Source organism: Podarcis gaigeae (genome assembly GCF_964106915.1).
Source record: "Podarcis gaigeae genome assembly, chromosome: 11".
In the NCBI taxonomy this organism is placed as follows: Eukaryota; Metazoa; Chordata; class Lepidosauria; order Squamata; family Lacertidae; genus Podarcis; species Podarcis gaigeae.
Window position 1 is genome coordinate 3,118,579 of NC_139687.1, and position 13,117 is coordinate 3,131,695.

A 13,117-nucleotide genomic window follows, 5' to 3' on the forward strand; every position below is an offset into this window, starting at 1 on the left:
AGAAGTTAGACAGCTGGGGGAACCTGCCTGGCTTTTGGGATTTGCAGTGTTTCCACCAGATAATAAAAGTTCTCAGTTGGGGAGGGGAGGGAAAATCAAGCAGTTCCTTCCAGGGAAATTTCCATTTTTCAAATCTCTTCCACTCATTTTCTCATCATTCTCCTCCAAACTGTTATTATCAGCAACATTTCTAAAACATAAATAAATTGAATAAATCTCAACAATTCCATTGACTTTAATGGATAATTTTGGCACAATCTATAAACAGAAGTGCCCTGAAGTCAGTATCTAAAGAGGTTCCATTTTCAATAGGATATTTGTTCACACACTGGCATGCATGTAAATGGCTTTCCTTTCCTTGGCGTATAAATGTATGGACAATGGGCATATCTGAGCACCTATTGTTTGTCCCTCGAGGCAAATTCAATAATGGGCATCATTCAGGTGCTCAAAAGGCAAGGCCCTGCCTGCCAAGCCCTTACATCACAATCGAGTGCAATATTCCAAAGGCTCATCATCGCTATTGTTAAGAGCCTCATCTCCTGCTGCTGCTATTGCTTCCGCTTCAGCTTCAAAAGCTGGATTGAACCTCCCAGGTGTGTAGTCGTTCCTTTTCAGATCTGTGGAGAAAACAGTGAAAACTCTGATCATAATTCCTTAGCATATACAAAGTGTTAAATCAATCCATTACATGGTAGAGAACAGGAAAGAAACCACGTTTATATTATTGTCTTTCCCAAGTCCCACTACACAAGTCCTGGTTTCAAATAAGTGAAACGGAAGCGAATCCCTCAGCAAAAATAACAACTTTTCTGCTTTTAAACCTTCTGTGCCTTCTGCTGTGTGCCTGGGCTCAAACTGACCCCTGATCAGGAAAGGGCTTTATTGTGAACTCCTGATGTGCCCAAGAAACAGAATAAGAGGTAGAGGATTCAGAAGGGCAATAGAGACAAGTGGAGAGTTGGGCTGACCAAGTTGTGGGTAGCAAAGTAATGGGGTAATGGCTGATGGACCAGCTTAAGAAAAAAAATAAATTGTAAAATCCTTATGAACATAGATTTATAAGATACCCTGTGGTATCTGTTCAAGAAGTATTTGACATTTGCTTGCAATCATTAAAAAATGCCATCTTGTATAAAAATCAACAGATGTTTATGGATTATGCTCAGTGATCACAAAGATAAAAAGTGAGCTGAGTTCTTTGGTTAGTTGCCCCATCTTGCTAAGCAATTACTGCATCTCTATACCTTCCTCTTTTAGACAAAAACCCAGTTTCTCCCAAGCAAACCACGATTGGAAGCTGAGGACAAACCTTGACTTTCTTACTGTGGTTTATTTGGCCAAAACAACTGCCTGCTGGTTCACACATAATGTGAAGTCAGCCTCTAGTTTGTTCCCTCCCCCTGCAGGACAAAGTGCTAGGAAGGAGCAGAAGGAGTTGGGAGCTTTTGAGCAGCATGCTCAAGCTTGGTGCACACTGCCTTAAGAGACAACTTTAAAATAAACTATGTTTTAATGTGACATGTCAAGCAGGCCATAGTGAGCATATGGAAGTGCAATCACAGCCACCCCCATCGTTCAGCCCGGACACTGAGGTCCAGTGCCGAGGGCCTTCTGGCGGTTCCCTCATTACGAGAAGTAAGGTTACAGGGAACCAGACAGAGGGCCTTCTCGGTAGTGGTGCCTGCCCTTCAGATGTCAAGGCAATAAACAACTACCATATTTTTTGCTCTATAAGACTCACTTTTTCCCTCCTAAAAAGTAAGGGGAAATGTGTGTGTGTGTTATGGAGCGAATGCAGGCTGCGCAGCTATAACAGAAACCAGAATGGCAAGAGGGATTGCTGCTTTCATTGCACAGCGATTCCTCTTGCTGTTCTGGCTTCTGAGATTCAGAATATATTTTTTCTTGTTTTCCTCCTCCAAAACCTAGGTGCGTCTTGTGGTCTGGTGCGTCTTATAGAGCGAAAAATATGGTATTTTACTTTTAAAAAACAACTGAAGGCAGCCCTCTTTAGGGAAGTTTTTAATGTCTGATGCTGTACTGTTTTTAATATTCAGTTGGAAGCCGCCCAGAGTGGCTGGGGAAACCCAGCCAGATGGGCGGGGTATAAATAATAAATTATTATTACTACTACTACTACTACTATTGCCTTTTCCCATCTCCAAGCATGTGAAAAGTGCTTGCAGGCACAGGGTCTGAGAACTAGGAGATCAGAAGCTAGGAAGAGGCTAGAATTTAGGCAACAGATGAGCATAATTTGCCATCCATCCTAGACTCAGAGACAGCTGTTCTCCAGACTGTTTGTTTCTGTAATGGCCACCATAGCTCCACCATGGTGATATCGGGCTGTGTTGCCCTGATTTGGTGTGTATCACAGGGCGAGATGTAACCTTGGTTAACCTTGCAAAATAATCAACCAGCAGATGGGTTGGTTGATCCAGGATTCACACTACACCATAACTTGTTGACATTTCTAATCAATGAAGTCATGGCCTGTTTAAATCCAAAATGGTTGTGCTGTGTTTATTGCAATTTCACCATGCTTTGGCTCCACCACCCACAACTTCATGGCGCCTGGAGCTAGCAGAATGCAGAGCTTTTCTATTGCTTACCAGGAAGTCTGAGTTTCCTACAACAAGAGTTGCAGCAATGCTTTGAAATGAAGTTTTTGATTGCTTCTTCTCCAAGGTTTGCTGGTCCAAATACCATCCCTCTAGATCTGGAAGAAACAACAGTACAAATGAATTTTTAGTCCGTGTATTTATCTATTTCACAAAATACTGCAAAGCAAAGCAGTGGTATGACAGCAGTTTGTTTAAATTAAAAAGCTTCAAAATGAGAGGCATGACTCCCCAGATGCTGCTAGATTGCAAATTCTGGCATCCCTCGGATTGGCTATGCTGGATGGGGAGATGGGAATTGGAGTCCAGCAACATCTGGGGGGTCACAGGTTCCCCGCCCTTATATAGATATATAGTGGCTGCTTGCCCAGTTACAGGTTGCCGCCCATCATGGTTGGCTCAGATCTCCCCGGCCGGCTGCTTTTATTGGCAGGCTTTCCCACCATTTAACCAGGGTGGAGGAAGGGGGGGCAGGTTGCCTCAGGTGTCACCATTGAGGGGGTGACAAAATGCTGGGCAGCACTCACTGCAGGGCCTGCAGCTCACCGAAGCCACACGTCTCTCCTGGGAATAACACAGTGGCTTGGGTGCCCACAGGCTCCGCACTGCCCCAAACGGTCCACCCGCTGCCTCCCCCCCCCCCCCAGCTGTAGGGTGGCTGAGTGGGAGGAGGCAAGAGTTGGACAAATTGACTGGGAAGATTCGATATCAGAAAGACCAAAAGTTTATTGAGGACTGGAGGAAATTTACAGAATATCTGAAAAATATATGTGATGTACAGACAACGCTTGTTGATTTTGAAGAGACTCTGTGAGACAGTAAGAAATACTGCAAAAAAGAGAGTAAGAGGAAAAGGAGTTGGGAAAGGCAATATCATGTTTAGAAATGCGTTAACAAATAGAAATTTTACGAAAGATTGACAGAGAAACTGAGGGAAGTCAAAAATTGAAGAATGAGTGCAAAATAATTTGTTGGCTGTATAAAATTTGTTTGGAAAAGGAATAAAAATTATTTTTTTAAAAAAAGAGGCAGACAGACTCCTCGGAGGCACCGCGGAGCATCCTACCCTGGCTGGCCCCACCCCAGCGGGCAGCTGGCCCCTTCCTTGGGCACAGGGCACACGTGCCGCCCCAGGCACCCTATCGGCTTGCTCCGCCTCTGCTGGTGGCACTGGGCTCAGTCATCTCCAACCAAGCAGTTCTTTATTCTGTCCTTGTTGCAGAATGAGGGGGCTTTTCTTCCAAGGCAACCACAGCAAAGCACACACAACTTTAGTTGGGAAATAAGCACCACCTAACACCAGCCATGTTTGGAACAAGATTGGGATTGCTGGATATTTTCAGTCCCACATTTTATAAGGGAAAATAAAAATCAACATAAAATAAAATAAAATCAACATAAAATAAAAATCTACAAAAATTCACATAAATCAACAGGACCTGCTATCAACCAGTATGTATTTGTGTGGTCTGGACCATGTAGTCTGGAATGGAGCTGAAGAAAATGTCTCCTACACAAAACAACAATGAAACCCCTCTCTAGTAGAACCATCTGTTGTGAGAGATATGGGCCTGAACTTGTAGTACAAAACATCAGCACATGTTGTGCTGCACAACTCTCAAGTCTAAGAAAGCATAACCACGAAATTCATTCTATACTTATTTAGAAAAGGGAAGACTACAGATGAATTGCACTGTATTTAAAAATGCTCTCCCAGGATAAACAAAGTGTCTCATCTGTTTGATTTAGCTACACACAAACTGGACAGACATTTCTTAGGTAAGTAAAGTGCTGGCGACTGAAGATTTCAGATAGTTGCCAGAATACAGTACTAGCGATTCTGTGCAACATCCAGAATTACAATAACCACAATAAAAAACAACACAGAGCAATACATTGCATTTATTTGCATGCCCACTTAATATATTTCTGCAATTTGGCACCTAGGCTAGGATCAATGCTCATTAAATAGCAGTATTACTTACCCACGATTATTCTTGAAAACGTAATTAACCCTCTAGATCTCATATAAGAGGATGTACAAAAAAATGCTGTCCATAGTCACTGCATTTTATTTCTATATGTTAAACAGCAAAGGGGGAAAAGCAAATTCTCCCTTGCCTTCGCCGCATATAAGCACTGTCTCCAGAGACAGAGAATTTTGCAAACAAGCAAAACAGGACAAAGAGTTACAAGGTATTTAAGGTTCAAAACTATATATTTTGCTAATATAGGGATATGCAAGCTTTTGAATTCTCTGGCCAAAGATTTGGGCACAACCTAGAGAGTCCTTTTGCAACTAGAACTTTTCCGCGGATAAAATATTGTGGGACAAGTCCCAAACTGATTGTAAACTTTCAGAGACACCGTGCATTAAAGAAACTAGCATCTCCGACTGAATTTTTACAAGCAGAGGGGATTGACATGATTACTCCTCTCCATGGATTTACTTAAGTGTAATTACCCAAATGCTTTTCTTAACTGATGCTTTGGGCAATCACTTCAACCCTTATATGGAAAATTACTACCAGAAAAGCATTCTTACAGAGAAGAAGGGTGGATGGAGCAGAGAGTATAGGAGGAATGGCAGAATACCTAAGCACAGAACATGGAGCAAAGCCACTATGGTTTTGAATCAGGGATAGTTTCATACAGAGATGGCCCTGAGAATGTACAGAGAGCCCTTCTTTTGCAGCTGAACAACCCATGGCATCCTGCACACATAATGGCAGAAGACATGACTTCCAAGGATATTTAAACATGAATGTATTTCCTTTGCAAAACTAAGCACTGGTTGCTTCTATGTCCTTATGTCAGGCTAGTCAGTCACACAAGTGGATTTCCAAAACACCAATGGCGTTGCATCCTTCACTGGCACCTGGGGGGTGCGTACACACATGCCCCAGGCAGGACCACACATGCCCCAGGCAGGACAGAGGGTAAAGAAAACCCACTGTGCCTGCCCAAGCCTCTCTGCCGCTACTGGGCAGGGGTGGGACACTGAGGGTTCACAGGGCTGTGCTGTGCCCCCTGCCCACCCACACAGGGGGAAGCCCAGCCAGCCAATGCAGCCCTTGGCAAGCAAGTCTAGGTGATGTTTCTTAGTCAGCCTGAGGAAAGATTGTCCCATTTTTGTCAGTCTAGAAACAATTTGGGGCAATAACCTGGAGTTGCTCAACAAATAATTCCTTTAAACTAGTGTCATGGAGGCTCAGATTAGACACCACTTCGTTCTTGGAACTATTCTCAGTTTCACCATTCTAAGAGTTTTGGGGTCCTGTTTTGGCAAGCCTGACCCATGAATGTGAAGACATTCAATACCTAGTTTCAAAACAAAAGGTGTCCATGACTCCTGGAGCTTATAGCTCCACATTCAACTTTTCAAATCTGTCTTGCACTGTCATTCAGTTCAGGAAGACATACATGAAAGCATTCTAAGGTAAGCAAGGCCTAACTGATCCTCCAAGACACTGTATATTAAAATTAGCACTTTCAACTGTATTTGCAATAGAACTGGAAAACCAGGTCTGATAATTCAATATAGAAACTACATGCACCCAGCCTGTAGCCAATGTTTTCCAGTAGATAAGCATCTGCATCTGGCATTATATGAAGTTTGTCCAGTGGCCTTTAAGCTTAGTTGCAAGTAGAGGGCATCACAGTATTCTATTCGGTCCATTAGAAATATACAAGCATTTAACTGCAATGATAGCAAAACCACAAATAGTGCCCCTGTCAGCAGTGTGACAAATATGCATATGCACATCACAGCTAATATGGAATATTAATTGAATCACATGAAAGATGTCACATTTGGTATGATAAAGTGACGCCAGATACTCACCGCTTGTCTTCAGGTTTAATAACGGATGGGTCTGTAAGATTCTCTCCAACCCCTGTAGAAGTCAAATTTATCAAGTATATTAGAAGGAAACTGCATTTTAAAAAATCATTTTTGAGACTGTAGCCTATGCAATCATTTTACAGCTATCTAATCTTCCACTTTACAGGGCAGAAACTGAAAAAACAACATTACAACAAATGTTGCATGCTCATTTCATTTTTGAAGATAATTTTTATTTTTTCAATTTTAATGCACCACTACCACAACAACAACATCAGTCTAAAGTGTTTTGTAGATCCAAATGGACACCTGAAATATATGTGAGCAAGAACTATATATCAATGTCAGGAAAAATTGAGTTCAAGAGATGCCCTTTGGTGTGCATTGAGACTTCTGTGATACTGAAAGAAATAGATCAGTCTCTATAGAGACAGAGGTGGAATCTACACACATATAAAAACTGTTTTGAAAATGCTTTTTTTAAAAGCATTTTTAAAGCTACATCGAATTTTCTGTAAGGCTCGCCATCCCTCTAGTGTCACATTGTACACTGCACTTAAAACACACTTTAAAACGTTTTATTTGCAGCTGTCTAGCTGAGTGCAGAGCTGCACATGTGCTCTTGGATCTCCATGCACAGACCGCAGCTATTGGATCAGGGTGGGGTGGATTAGCCTACTGATTAATTCAACTTTGCCATCCTGGATAAAAATAATTACATTTGTGTATATTAAGTGCTGTACCTGGTTCCTTACAAACCCATCTGTGCATATGAATATTTTGCAGCTGTGTTGTTATCAGATGGAGATAGATGATAGATAGATGATAGATAGATGATAGATAGATGATAGATAGATAGATAGATAGATAGATAGATAGATAGATAGATAGATAGAGATAGAGATAAAAAGATAGGATTCCAGGTGGAAAAATCAAAGTTGGAAACGGAATTGTTAGAACCTAAGACTAAGGTACTTTCAAGAATGTATAATTTGCTGCTAAAATGGAATACACAAGATGAAACGGTCAAATCGGCTATGATAAAATGGGCACAGGACATTGGGTATAATATCATGTTTGCTGACTGGGAAAGGTTATGGACCACCGGTTTGAAATTCACCGGTTTGTAATGCCTTGAAAGAAAATATTATGAAAATGATATATAGGTGGTACATGACCCCAGTCAAGCTTGCAAAAATATACCATTTGTCTGATAATAAATGTTGGAAATGTAAAGAAACTGAAGGAACGTTCTTTCACCTCTGGTGGACCTGCCCTAGAGTTAAGGCTTTCTGGGAAATGATATATAACGAGTTGAAAAAGGTATTTAAGTATACCTTCCCTAAGAAACCAGAGGCCTTTCTTTTAGGCATCGTCGGCCAGAGGGTGTTAAAGAAGGACCGAACATTTTTTATGTATGCAACAACAGCAGCAAGGATACTTGTCGCCAAGCACTGGAAAACCCAAGATTTGCCCACACTGGAAGAATGGCAGATGCAACTGATAGACTATATGGAGCTAGCAGAAATGACTGGCGGAATCCGAGACCTGGGAGAAGAGGCTGTGGAGGAGGACTGGAAGAAATTTAAGGACTATTTACAAAAATATTATAAATTGTATGAGTGTTAAGAAAGATGTAAGATTATTAACAATATGGCACCATTAAGTTAGTTAAAAGGAATATGAAGATAAATGAAAATATAAGAAAAGATAAATTTTGGATAAATATTATGTTAAAATTAAGCTTTTAAGGTTTAGGTAATATTATCTAAAATTAGGGACACAATATTGGAAAATTATAATATAAGAATTGAAACAAGGTGATAAATTGCTGGGTAAAGTTAAACCTGGAACGCAGGAACGAGAGATGCGAGGAAGTCCAAAGAAGTGAAGAAAATATGGTTATTGTAAAGTTATATGTTATTTTCTTTGTTTTTTTATTATTGTATTAAGAAAATCTTTAATAAATATCTTTTTAAAAAAAGATGATAGGGATATAGATAGAAAGATAGATATAGATAGATAGATAGATAGATAGATAGATAGATAGATAGATAGATAGAGATAGATAGATAGATAGATAGATATAGATAGATAGATAGATAGATAGATATGGATATTAATATCAATATATACACATATCTATAGAATCTCCAGTATAAGACTAGGCTTATCTAAGAAGCTAATGACAAACAGTTTTCACTGGGCCTACTACTAATTGTGATTTGCCTAAATTCCAACCTTCCTAGATTGTGATGGCATAAATTGAAATTGGGTGTAGGTAAAATTGAGGAGAGGTGCAGAAGTGAAATTCCCACTTAATGGCTGACATTTGTGTCCAGCGGTGATTCTCTTGCTGAGATTCAGATTTTCCAAGAATTCAGTGGCACAGCTCATAGCCACATGGAGCTCTGTGCATTGTACTGTGGTTCCCATTTTGTGGAACTTCCTTCTAGTTGAGATCAGAGAGGTCCCATCACTGTTGAATATCTGGTGCTTACTGAATACTTCTTCATCGTCCTCCTCCAGGAGGCTTTTTAATTGAATTCTGATATTATAGTTAGGTGGGTTCCCACGAGGCAAGACACAGCGATAACAGCAAGAACCTTTCTTGAACTACATAACTGGGAAACAGGGGCAAAGCAACTGCTTATATACATTCCTGAAAGCCTAGACCACTCCCACTGCCAACATGATTGGCTGTCTAAACTTCCAAGCTTGCGAATCACGACTCAGAGTTCAAGGGCCAATGGCAGAGACCCAAATCCTGAAATGTTCTGTGATTGGACATCATGTAGTGAATCAGAACACAGGAGCTCAGAATCCATAGTCCAGACTCAAGCTCAGGCAAAAACACAGACCACTGAATACATAACAATAGTTTTAACTCATTTTTACTATTATTGTGTTGGGTCCCCTGTACACTTCTTAGAGATTACTAGGAACAGTGGCAGATATTGGGGTCCCAAATTTCAGCAGTGTCCTGTGCAATGCCAAAATCTGGCACCCCTCCACCTCTCGCACTCTGCTGTAAATCATAGTTGTGGCATCCCCAGCAGTGCCCCCCAGGCTCCGCACCCAGTGCAGCCGAACTGGTCGTGCTCCCCTAAATCTGTCTCTGCTGGGGTTAAGCAGTCTGCAATTCTTTGAAATACATATATTAATCTTAAACTTATTACCCACCTTCACCAGCCAGTCCCAGAGCAGGTTACAATATGTAATACTACAGAGCCATGCAGAAAACCACATCATTCTGCACCCCATCCCCACTGACCAAGGCAGCCGTGATTTTCACTCTCTGAATAGCACATTAATTGCTTATTATGCTTTTAGGAGCATGCAACTATATTGTGCTATGGACAAAGGGATGCTTGGAGCACCATGGCCTGAATATGATTTTTAAGAATATCACAATATTGAAATCCAGACCTTTTCTGAAAGCTGAACTGAATATGTCAGAGTTTGTTGTTATCTTTTATTGGTATGCACAAACTTCCCCACAAGTCTTCCATGGCTCTGTGGAAAGACCTTCACATGCACTTAAGCTTTCAAAAGAAGCCACCCACACAGCAGTTTTAAATCACTTGACTCTTAAATTTTGAATGTGAAGATAACAATAAATGAGGTTAGGGGACTGGAAGGTTTATTTTGTTTGAAAAATGTGTCTCGGTGTAATTCAGGCCTTTTGCACACTGTAAATAAATTAAACCTTTATCTTCCAGTACACATTTCCTTTGACACAATAACAGACAATTATATTGCTACTGCTTTATAGGTGTTGTTCATCTTTTCAAAACTGTCTACTATTTCCCTTAAAACACCCTAGTCCCAATCCAGCGCCTGTATTTGTGTAAGATCTGATTTGTGTGTGAAGCTGCTGTTTGAACAGAAGCGTCCCTATTCACTTCTGTGCCTGGGTCTGCACTGGGTGTTTAGTGTGGGGTGGGCCCCCCTTCTGTTTTATGTAGGGCCCGTTTTGTGCCCATTTGCTAACCCCCCCCCCCAATGCTTCTTGTCCCAATGCTTCTTCCATGTGAGGGTTGTACCCAGTGTCATTCATAGAATAGACCTATGTAGGTCCATCAACTTCAACAGGTTTACTCTGAGCAGAACTTAGTTCACGTCAGGCCTGGCTTTTTTGTGTGAGAAGGACAGAAGAGAGCGTGGTCTTCATAGGTGTGAGTGTGCTTACTCCTTCTGTAGATGAAACTCATTTGTCTTTTTGGAAGTGTTGTTTTCCCACAAGGTGAACTTAGCACAGCTCAGCCCACATTTACTGAAACATTTGTGTTGTATAACCCTGCTAATTTTTAAAAAACCAATTGCAGAAGTCAGCAGAGCACAACTGCACATTTCCCTAAAAGAAAGATAGCATGGAGAGGTTATCACTTAAAGGGGCTACATATCTCTTTAATGCTGCCCTGCCCCTACCAGCCCTTCATCCATCTCCCTGTGGCTACTGGAAATCTTGTTCTGCCCTACGGCAGACAGAGGAAGAGGATGGCAACCAAATCAGTTTTCAAGCAGTGTAGGAGGCACAAGAGTTCCATTATCACTTCCTGTGAGAGAGTTCTTTAAAAGACCAAGCCATCTAAATGATGAGGTGGCAATCCAAGGGGAGTCGGTAAGGAAACTGAGTTGGGCCCCAAACTACTTGTCATAATTTCAGTGAAAAGAAACTGTCATCAAAGCATGAAGAGCTTACAGCTGTCTCTGGTCCTTGTTTTCATTTATGTTGTACGTAAGGGTTGAATGGCCTCCCTCAGTTTTACAGCAGAGTATTTTGGTTCTCACTTACCTTGCAAATCTAACACAAGGAGCTCTCCTCGAGTATACTCATAAGTCCAGTGAGAAAAAGCCAGCATCATTTCTTCCAGCAAATTGCTAGGTGTGATCTCGTCCCCATTGTTGTTATTGTACTTGCGGAATTCTCCAGTCATGTACTTTTCTATTGTAAGCCACTGGTTGGCTGAATGGCAATATATTAAGAAGACTTCCAGGAACCTGAAAGAAGGATATTGTCAGTCAGGAAGTTATCTGAGTGGTGAACGTCTTCCCATGAGCCACACCACTATTACCAAATATGAGGGGGTGGGCAGATTTAGCACAGCAGGGGCAGCAAATGTTCTTTTGCTGCATTTGATGAAAACAAAAAATGATTTGCATATCTGGCAAATGTCAAAGTGCAGTCACTACCTGTAACTTTGCCTCAGAACAGAGGTCACCCCATCTTGTTTTCTGAAGCTTCGGGTAGGTTTCCCATTGATTTAAGTAGGAAATCAACTAACACCTATCTACCTTTTTGTGGCTTTTTGGCAGAATTGGATTTAATCCTAGAAGCCCTCCCAAGACTCTGAAGTGGTGGCAAAGTCTCAGAGCTTTCCTGCTTTGCCATGAACTTCTAGGCGGTCCTAATATCTCTGAGGTGGAGATTCTTGCCTCAGAATCATGCCTCATCCGAGGCAAATGCACAGCCCTACTATTTAACAAAAAACAATAAATTTATATAAATAACATTTTCTTTCAAGTCAAAAGGGAACACATTTGTCTTTAAACTCTAAGTTCCTTTTAATTCAACTAAGTTCCTTTTAATTCTCTTGAGTCATGAAAACACTCCTGTCTATGGCAAGATGCTTTACATGGAGCTTATAAAAAGCTGTAACAAAAAGGCAATCACAGCATGATCAAAAGTATCTATTTCTGTACCGGAGCCATCCAGGGAGATAGAAAATAGCAACTTTATTGGTCTAGTTGCAGATCTCCAAACAAGTGTGGTCAAAGTCCTTAAAAATCAGATAGGCTCATCCCTTCTAATAAAAACCAGGTTAAAAACTCTTCTGAAATGGAACACTGGTTTTCACTTTGATAAAGCGTTCAGATTTTTTTATGAGGGAAAGGCCAATATTACTCTTGATACTCTATAAAATTGCTTGTAAAACAAATTGTAAAATTTTATTCTAAGTATTCAGAACCAAGTTATGAGATCTCTCATCAAATAAGTATGGCTAGATAGAGAAATCTGAAACTGAGCTGCACAGGTGGGTGTTTAAATATATTACCTCTACATGGTACAGAAAATTAAAACATAAACTCGAATGGGTTTTCTTTTTCTGCTACAGCTTTGAAACTGAGCTGAACTATGAACTATGAAAGGCTGAAGAGCTGAGATGAGTCTGGCCTTAGCCAGGCCACCGCCTGAATCTAGAGGTGCCGCTTTCTTTCAGAAGCCTTCCCTAGTTCTTCACCAGCTGTCAGCCACCTCCACATAATGAAGGGCCGTTTTGGGCTGGCTCTCCAAAGTTTACTTCTCTTCAGACTGTGCCCTGATCCATCAGTGGCCTGGTCTGGCCTGGCCTCTATATTTTATTTCATGGCAGAACAAGTTCTGAGCTCTGATATTCTGATGAATGAATGCTTGCTAGTGAGGGTTGGGGGGTGCTTGCATTTACACTGAAGCCATCCCACATTTAACCACAAGCTACGGTATTTTATTTGCTTACTTATGCGTTAAAGGACTCTTCCTTCCTTTTCTTTTATTAGCAAGGTACTGTCTTCAAAGGACAAATTACATGACTGCGCAGAGCATAAAGCTAGTATCTTAACCCTGGTACTTCAGTGTTGAAGCTGACAATTGTATTGATTCTTCTGA

At 41.0% G+C, this 13,117-nt stretch overlaps 1 protein-coding gene across 5 annotated transcripts in view; it reads right to left on the reverse strand.

Moving 5' to 3' along the window:
• Nucleotides 1-219: 219 nt before the first annotated feature.
• Nucleotides 220-13,117, reverse strand: part of TRPM6 (transient receptor potential cation channel subfamily M member 6) — a 95,882-nt gene continuing 82,984 nt past the window's right edge. For all 5 annotated transcript variants that reach the window (XM_083701862.1, XM_083701861.1, XM_083701859.1 and 2 more), the window contains 4 exons: nt 11,267-11,472; nt 6,469-6,520; nt 2,616-2,722; nt 220-620 (listed from right to left, as the gene is read on the reverse strand). In XM_083701862.1, coding sequence (XP_083557988.1) covers nt 484-620; nt 2,616-2,722; nt 6,469-6,520; nt 11,267-11,472 — 502 coding nt within the window. In that variant the 3' untranslated portion in view covers nt 220-483. The remainder of the gene's footprint in view (nt 621-2,615; nt 2,723-6,468; nt 6,521-11,266; nt 11,473-13,117) is intronic.